We start from the raw sequence: 9,733 nt of genomic DNA, 5'->3' as shown, positions 1-9,733 counted from the left end.
ACAGTCAGAGAGTATTGTTGAAGTTAACTTTCGTTGTTATAGCGCGACTGTTGAAATTAAGTGTATCGTAATGTTGTATTCGGAAAGAATAAACCAGTTTTATTAAGTAAAGACTTGTGTCGCTAAAGTTTCGTCGGAACGAATTTACGGAAAATTAAGTAACGACTGGAGGCGTAACAGGTATTTACATTGGTTAACACTATAGTTAACGTGTTATCTTAATTAAGAATATATTAGATTTATGTAGTTAATTAAATGGTGTCTACATATTACATGACTATTTAAAAGTTTAATATTTAAATACCATCTTAATGTAACATACGATGTAATTTTAGACCAAAGTTGTTTTTATCGAACGTTGATAAAGTTATTGCAAAGTAGTATTCATTAGGTTGTATATATTTTGGGAAATTAACCGTAAACTGTTCTACAGTTAAGAGTTTTGAACTTTCTTGTATTTATTTTTGGCATGCGAGTTTAACAACCCATTATTTCTCCCCCAGTTTTCTGTTTTTGAGTTGACGAACACCACTGAATTTCTCATATGATAATGCATATTCCATAGAAGTTAAGATTTTCCTTAGTTGAAAATGTATTTCCGATAGATATGCAAATCCACAACCAACACCAGCCACTCGGGATACCGACATCCGATTGCTGGTAGGAAGCGATGTGTCAACATGGCAGTGTGCTTAAAAGCAAGACCATGGGAGGATGAAGAATCCCTACCAACACATAAATGAGGACTCGTGGTGGTTGGTCCAGCTCTAATCCATAACCACTTTCTGGGATCTAGCCTCCAGATGATGGTAGGATAAGGGATCCCAACCAGACGAGTGAACTACATTGTGGTGGATCTACTCATGATATAGTGTGGGATTCAGATGGAGGATCTATGGTCTACTACCCTAGCAGCTAGGAAAGTTAAGGACTCCCTTTCTCCACTAAAAGGAGGGAATGTGTTGGGGAGTCCAAAGGAATGCCAAAACCAGATACAGTGCAATGGGTGACCACAAAGTCTCTATTTTTAAAAGCAGATGGCCCCCAATTCATTCAATCAAAGGGATGGCCAGCCATCCCCTTCTGCTTTCCTCACGACAGTCAATGAGCCAGTACAGTCCGGAATAGGCATAGTTATGAAGCAAAACACCACCAGGAAAACCTACAAGCAGTCTTGTGGAATACCTAATATCAACAGCATGTGTTATTGGCTATGGGTATACATCGAGATTAGTGGGTACAGCCTCTGCCCAAAGTAACTTCATTGAGATTTCCCAACCCATCCTTGTCATGCTACATTGTGCAACATCATCCACCTTGGAATAGCAGAGTATACCCTGTGCTACATCAATACTGTGCACAAACCCACAGGAGACCCCCATCTAGAAGGCCCCTGATGGTTGACCCACTCCCCCAACCCTGGAGAGAAGCAATGGTTAAAAGATTCAAATCTGGATGAGGAGGAGGAAGAAGTACCCACATTGTTGTGTTGTCTCTGTCCAACCATCAACAGAGATCATCCAGGATGGAGTGTAATGGAGGAGTCCAAGGGATTACAACAACAATTCCACTGGTCATGCAATGTCCACTGAAGAGAATGCATGTGTGCACAACCCAAGGGAATAGGGGCTTCCCTGGAAGCCCAAGTCCCCAAAATATCAACAGCACCTTGCATGCGGAAAGTGAAGGATAGGTAATGGAAAACTGAAAGCTCCATTGAATGTAGATGCCGTGGAGAAGGTTGGAACCAACTGAGGTAGATATTGAAAAACACCCAAAATAGACAAGATATTGAGTAGGTACAAGGAAAGACTTTTCCACCTTGATAATCCAACCCACAATAGCTGCTTCAGTTAAAAGCAGGCGAGTGTGGTTAGTAGCCACTGATTTGGAAGGAACTAACAAAAGCCAGTCATCCATGTAGTGATGGAAACACAGACCCCCTGCCAAAAAACATAAGGAGTTGAGGCAAGCCCAAAGGGTAACGAGCAAAGCTAATAAACAACCCTTTTGTGGACAAACCAAAGACTGTGGGGAGATGGGAATATGATTTTAATGTCTCAAACATCCACAAACCTGAAAAAAAACGCCCATCTAAGAGTGATAAAAAGACTCCATGGTAAAAATCTAAATAAATGAGGAACAACAGATCGATCACAGGATGCCAGTTCCCAGTTTTCTTGGAGATGGCAAGAAACCTGAAATAAAATCACAGAGAAGAAAGACTAACAGGCTCTATAGCATTCTGTGAGGGTAGAGACTGAACTGCCTTCGAAAGTAGTGGGATCCTAAGGAGTTGGGAAGAACATGGGAAGGGGGGAGAGGAACTGGAGATAAAGTTCATCTGGGGGTTCCTGGACCACCCACGGATTGGAAGTGAATTCCAGCCACAGGTGGATAAAACTGGACAAATGAGCCCCCACTGGACCAGTACTCATAGGATAGTCACTGGAACTGTTGGTGGCAATGGGTACAACAGTGAGCAAAACACCTCACTGGAGGACCTCTGGAAGAAAGAACAGGCAAGGGTTGGGAGGGCAAAGGATGAAAAACTGAAATGGAAGTTGGAATATGAGTGGGTTGAGACAAACAAGCAACCAAAAAAGAAAAGGTTGAGTACTGTTTTACAGAATCCACGCGTAACTCCAAAGGTTCGGAGATATCTCTAAAAATAAAAAGGACCATCTGTGGGTTGCATTACTAAGTGAAAAGAAAGTGCACATGAGAAAAGAGGGTGTCTCTACTCAGGAGATCCCAGCAGCAAAGAAGCCATGAGTGAAGGGATAGGGCAGAGGACAATCATGCCAACATAGAGGAAATTAGGGTACAGGTATCCTCCAAAAAACTATCAGGGGAATGGTGGATAGCTGCAGAAAGGAGGTGGGTGGATGAAAAGTACCAAAGGAGAGAAATAAGGGTATGACTAAGGTGGAAAAATTATGCCTGCAATAAACTCATAGAACTCTCAGGGTCAGACCCCCACACAGGCAGAAGAGACTCGAGCTGCTGAGAATCCACAAAAGGAAAATCAGTCTGATGGTAAACCAAGGCATAATTATCTGAAGCCCATGAGGGTCAGGGCATGCTGGACTATGCCCTCAATTGAGAGAGGAAATATCAGCATAGACCCCTGTAATCTGGAGGAGGAGGAAACAGAAGTCATTTGGACAATAGAGCAGTGTGTAAAAGGGAACAGGTACAATCATATGAAACTGGGGATACAGATAAAAGGTTACCTACCCGAGAAATCATATCCAAAATGGCTGATTCCTCAGGAAAGGCATGGGGTTACATGGCAAAGGGGGGGTGGTGGTGGTGAAGGAAACAGGCTGTCAAAATTTTCGTCGTTATGAACAGGTTTTACTGGAAGCAGAAGCCTCTGGGAAGGGTTGGGAGAAGAGGGATGACCCATGTAAATTTTAATCTCTCGACAAGCTACAGCTGAAATCTCCGTAGGTGAAGCCTGTGTCACGACATTCGAAGTAGTAGTTATAGTAGTAGAAATCGTGACACGAAATTCATATTCGATAGTGAAAGAGTCAGGAATCTAAGGAAAAGGTTTGAAAAAAATCATACAAAAAGAGAAAGAAAAAACAAAAATACAAAGTAAGTCACCTTAATAATAAACTACAGTTAACAAAGAACTGTAAAAACTTCGCGGAAAATACAGTATGTATCGCGGAAATTTTCACGAAATTCGAGAACGTCAGAATTCGAGGCAAGGTATCTTTTTGGAAGATTATCTTCAATATAAACACATTAACTATGTCTAAACATTATTTCCAATGACTAATGAACTAGATCAAAAAATTATCTTATACGTGGACATGTTACGGAGTAAGAACTAGAACTAAACCTTAAAAACTACGTATATGTGACATAAAAAATTAACCTTAGATTATGTCTTGACACAGCTGTGACGAGGAAAAGAATGAGGATTTTCGTGCATGAATGTAGAGGAAGGACTTGCACATGGATGGTTTAACTGCATGATATGTCATCATGCAATAGTGCAATTTCATGTGAACTTTAGATGGCAATTTTGCACAAGGCTGGTGGCATGTAAGTTTCTCAGGCAGATAGGTGCTACTTCAAGAAGTAAATAGTTATCTGTGCATGGAAGCGAGTGATCATATCAAAATTTGCAAAAGAGTTGAGGAAATATCAGATATGTACTTCTTGGAGATGGTATATATAGTCTGGTCGGCTCAGAGATTCATTATTAAAAATGTTCATATTAAGTACAACAAATCTGACAATTATGTCTTTTCACTGCTAATGGTGATAATATTTTGCTATAGACAAACAACAGGTTTTGGACTTTAGCCTCACACTTAGCTAATTTGCTCCTCGTTTCTTTTGAATTTTCAAAAGTTAGAAAAACCCCTGAATCCAATATTTTTTTTTACTCCACAGCTATAGATGGTCCCAATGCATACTGATAACAACACCATTCTGTCTATTTTCCATATTCAAAGATCTGTCAGTAACAGCAGAACATTATTTTTGTTGTTCAGAATGTTCCTTCCGATACATTTTTTGTATTTTGTTTTAAAGTTGGATAACTCACCAATTTTGATTTACTTACCTATTACTTACACGTATATCAATTGAACCATCAAAGATCACTAGATAAGCTGAAAGTGTTACTTTTACCACTAATCTTTTCAATTTCAAGTGAAATGATTTTTTAAAATAAGTAACTGCATAAGCTCCAGCTTCATGCGTGACTGTTGCAAGGGTAATTTATATTTTATACTTCCTTTCATCTCCTACCTATTAAATTTAAAAATAATATTTATGTTTGACAGAACATATTTATGGTCAACAGAACCATTCTAAAATGATCATGTTTTATTTTAGTGCAAAATTTAAGTAATATTTTTTTAACTTTGCAATGACAATGTTAGACCCTTGAAAACAGTACACAAGTCATATTTTGGAGATAGATTTGTTTTTCATGGTCAAGAAAAATTAGGTTTCTAAATTAGTAAGACCACCATATCATTGACCTGAAATACTTTTTTATTATATATTGTGCAGACATTGTTATAAATGCATTCATGGTACACACAATTTCTTTTTTGAATAAATGCATGTTGTGTAATATTTATTTTAAGCTTGACAATGACCTCATTTAAAAATCACACATGAACGACACATACAGACAAAGCTATTTACTGCAAAATTTCAAGATTTACACAAGCTCTTCTTATAAATATTACAATTGGTCAAGATGAATTCAACTGCTCTGTCCTGAGAACAGGGTATGTCCATGTAGATAAAAGGTTCACAGCTATTTTAACTCTGTTTCTATCAAGGCTCTAGCAAATGGAAAAACAAAAAAAGTTAGTAGACGAACAGATGCTGTATTTTGACTTTTTTGGTGTGATAAAATGTTGATTTACACGCTGAATAGAAAGATCTGATAACTAAACACTTTGATATCAAGAACCCCCCAGAAAAAAAAAGATCTTGCAATATTATACATTACTAGGCTATCAACAAGTTTATATACTATATTTTTTAAATCAAATGTATTTTCTTATAAATAATGTACAAGAAAAATATATTGTATTAACCAATCAAGCTAAATAAGATATAATTTTTGAATGAGTGTTGTTCCACAAGATGAGAAAAAATACTTGGGTAAATAATAATAAAGAATAAACAAACCCATCTAAATGAAAACTTTTTCTACTTTATCTTGTGTGACATTTCAAGCAGATGCCCTTTGTCAGGCAGTAAAAACCATGTTACAAAAGAATTATGCTCAGAAAAATGCCTACTCAAAACATTGCACAAAATAAACCAGAAAAAGGTTTCATTTAGACATGACAATTTATTCTTTATTATCCCAGCTTTTGAAATGGTTCTTCTCACAAAATAATTATAGTTTTGGTTAATAACAGCCAAGTTCTTCAATGAAGAATTCTGTAGACTACATTTGCTTTAGAAGTTTTGCATGTCATTTTAAGCTGTTGGCACAGATCTTTTGAAGCTTGATTGGCTAATACAAGGACTTTTTCTTGAAATGTTGTCCAAAACTTGTAATACAGATACAATCCACAAAAATCTCCAATTAAGAACAATCTTCTCTGCTTAAACTTTATCTCTTAATGGTATTATAAAAGATGTTTTTGGAAATTTGCAACATTTTATTTGGTTAACAAGAAGAAACATACCGAAGAGGGTGACATCTCAGTCAGGTTACGAAGTAAGCTTTCAATAAAAATCCTCCATCCAGCTAGACCTGATACTTCATGAATAATCAACCACTTACACCATGGTCTGTGCTCCCCTAGCAAGTCAAAATTTTCAGGAAGTTTCTGTTTAAACATACATCCAATTTAAGTGCTAATCATCATTATGCATAAATTGTTGATCTACATGTTAATAGCAGTATATGCATTGATAAAACAAAATAATAATATAAAAAACCATAAAGAATTACTATACCTAAATTTAGGTCATTTAACCCCTTATCCCACTAGATGTGTGACAGCTAGGTTCTGACTTTTAGAAGATTAACTTCTTTAATACTGCAATACATGAAAGAGAGAGAGAAAAACAACAACTAATAATTTAAAATTTCTTGATTTAAAACTCCTAATGATATAAACAGTTATACTTCATAAATACAATTAATAAGAAATTACCAATCTGAAAGGCTTAATTTACCATCAACAGTAAAAAAATTATACTTTCAACTGCTACAGTTAACTTCCTGTAGTTTATTTGAGATAATATTCTTATTGTCCAGCAGTATCACCTAAAACTTAATCACAAGTAACAAATCTACACATTTCTTCTAGCATCGAAATAGACCTACTTTGTGCTGTATTCAGTATAGGGGAAAAAACAACACAATATATCAAGTAAATAAAAGTTGTTGTTTTTTATATGTATATAAATCAGTCAAATTATATTTCATGAAAACAAATATTTGTAACACAGGAACTCAGTGACAAGACTGGTTAGTGCGTAGCCATTTCCTTTATGTGATTTCTCTAGAGCATTTAGCTATACACTTGGTAAGGCTTAGTCTGGAACACTATCTGCAATTTTAGTAGAAATAGGATGTAAACATGTCAACAAAGTGTTTAAACACAAGCTATTCAAGTGATACATCAGAATGTTAAGCTATGAGAAAAGCCTTAAATGACAGACTTTGAATTGTTGAGTTAAGAGGTAAGTTGACTTGGATGTTTACAATTATTATGGGTGTCAATAATCTTCCTGTGTGTGTTTGTGAGAGTAATGGAAATAAAAAGTTGGAAATATCAACGTGATTATTAAGAGTAATGGGTTAATACTTTGAAAACCTAGATGTAGTAGACTTGTTCTTTAACAATACTTATTTTCAATTAAATTTATAAACTTGTGGAATAGTTTGTCTGATGATGTTGTGGGGTGTGTTCTGTTTAGTTCAATGCTTTAAATACATAATGGACGCTGATGGGCAGTATGTTGTTCTTACTAGCGATATTACTAACAACATTACTTTTTTTAGTAAGATCCAAGGTAACGAAACTGTTTTTCAAATTTATTAACATTTTTCTGTAACATCATTAAATTTTCAGTGACAACAGTAAGTTATTCATCACTTGTTATTTTTTAAATTCAGCAATATTATAGCCTACTAATATACTTATAAATACAAAATAACTCATAACAATCAGTGATTAAAACAATAATAGTAATTAATAAACTAATAAAAATAACCATAAATATAATAAATAATATACTTTTTAAATAGCAGCAGAGGAATGAAGTATTGCATATGTACTCCTGTTGAAACATGTTTTATCCTGATGAAGCATGTTTTAGTTTTGTGAATTTGTAGAGTTGTACTGAAGGCCATTACACTAACCAAGGATGCCTTTGGTGTGTATTTTCTGTCAGTTGTCAATAAGCTATCAAAGTAGGAGGTTATGTGTAGCACTATGTCAAACGAAAGTGGCAGCAGTTCAAGTGAAACTCCATGGGATCCGTGGCCGTATCTAAACAAATATTTAAGTTTACTGTAAGAAGTAGTGGAGAATACTTATCATACATGTGCTTGCTTTATTTGCCTTTAAAGAAAACATTTAGTGTGAACAGTAAATCTGCAAACAACTTAAAAAACATGTCCATAAAACATTTCTCCGTTGCTAAGGTATTTGAGTTTTCAGTGAAACAGGGTGCAGCACGAAACAAACAGACAGTGGAAGAAAATGACAACACATCTAAAAAGCTTACAGTTGATCATCAAGAAAAAACAATAGCTTCTAATCGAACTTGTGTATTCGCAAATGTGGCAAAATGCTACAAGTTCTTCAAATGATAGGTTTCTTTTTTGTGAGTGTAAAACACTTCCATACAACAGTTCGATTTTTGATACCTCACTACTATAAAGGCTTGGTTTGGTCTGCTATTTCATTGTTGGTAGTGTCCAGGGTCAGTGATGAGGAGTGGAATTCTCCAAAACTAGTCTGGCTCACAAACACACACTCCCAATGAAAGAATAGACCATTCCAAGCATTTACTTGTTGTTAAACAAATGTTTAAACAACTCTATTTATTCAATAGCTTCTAATGTTCATGCCGCGTTTTAGAGTGTCTAAAAAAAAAAGGTGAATGGGATAATACTTAACTTCGTGGTTTCAGAGTTTTTGTCATTTAGAGTTGTTGAGTCCACTTCCTTTAGAAATTTAATCACATCACATCACTACAGCCAACAAGAACAGTAATTTCTTGAAGAACTTTAATGAAACAAATGAACAATGCCTATGAGGAAATAAATTAGCCATCTCAAGTCCCAACTAGTGACAGTCAAGACAGAAACAGGTAATTAAATAATAAATAATCTCTAATTTTTTAGTTTCTAATATTCTCACATTTTCTAAATTTTACAATGTTTGGTTTTGCACCTGACATAGGAACATTGATATTTAATTCGATTGTCATCATATCTACTATAGTTAATTTTTGAATATTGTAGTTAACCTGTTTTGTTATTAAAAGCATATCTGGAAAATAAGGAATTATTATTTTATTTCAGAGCCTATTTAGGAGTCACTGTGCACTGGATAAACAATGACACACTGGAAAGTAAGCATGCAGTTATTGCCTGCCATTGTATAAAAAAGATGTCATACCTACAATCTAATTGAAAAGGCACTAGAAACAGCACATGTTAAATACTGTATCCAGAACAAAATTGTCAAGACTACAACAGATAATGGCAGCTACTTCTTCAAGGCTTTCAGATTAGTAGCATATTTTAAAGTTACATGAATTTGCCTATATATTTAAATTACCACATATGTACAATTGCAAGCAATATCTCTTAGTTAGATGAACCACAACGATGTTTTACATGGCTGGCCAACTTCCTCTGTAGAATTATTCCCATTTGTCACATCATGCATGCGTTTGTCAATTAGAGAAGCTCTAAAATATCACGATAAGAATATGTAATGAGAGAAAGAGAACAACTTGTATTATGCCAGCATGGATGTGGGAATGAATTAATAAATGAAGGAAGGAATGAAATAATGGGAGGAGAAGACGTATATATATATATATATATAAAAGAGGAAGTTTGTTTATTTGTTTATTTTGTTAGCTATAGGAAACCAAATGGTTGAACTTACAAATTTTAAATTAACTTCATAATAACCAGTTTTTTAGAAGAAATTTAATGGTGCTATTTATTTTGTATTTGGTGTAGTATTTAATGACAAAATTG

General features: G+C 35.0%; 1 protein-coding gene across 1 annotated transcript in view; it reads right to left on the bottom strand.

Moving 5' to 3' along the window:
* Positions 1–5,007: 5,007 nt before the first annotated feature.
* Positions 5,008–9,733, bottom strand: part of LOC106467077 — a 15,212-nt gene continuing 10,486 nt past the window's right edge. Inside the window, exons 2-4 of the mRNA XM_022395190.1 lie at positions 8,636–8,683; positions 6,186–6,329; positions 5,008–5,324 (exon numbers count right to left, since the gene is read on the bottom strand). Of these exons, the coding sequence (XP_022250898.1) occupies positions 5,232–5,324; positions 6,186–6,329; positions 8,636–8,683 (285 nt within the window). The 3' untranslated portion in view covers positions 5,008–5,231. The remainder of the gene's footprint in view (positions 5,325–6,185; positions 6,330–8,635; positions 8,684–9,733) is intronic.

The sequence above is a fragment of the Limulus polyphemus genome, unplaced genomic scaffold (assembly GCF_000517525.1).
Source record: "Limulus polyphemus unplaced genomic scaffold, Limulus_polyphemus-2.1.2 Scaffold2480, whole genome shotgun sequence".
In the NCBI taxonomy this organism is placed as follows: Eukaryota; Metazoa; Arthropoda; class Merostomata; order Xiphosura; family Limulidae; genus Limulus; species Limulus polyphemus.
Note: the sequence above shows the minus strand (reverse complement) of the source record. Positions and strands in the feature narration are given on the sequence as shown.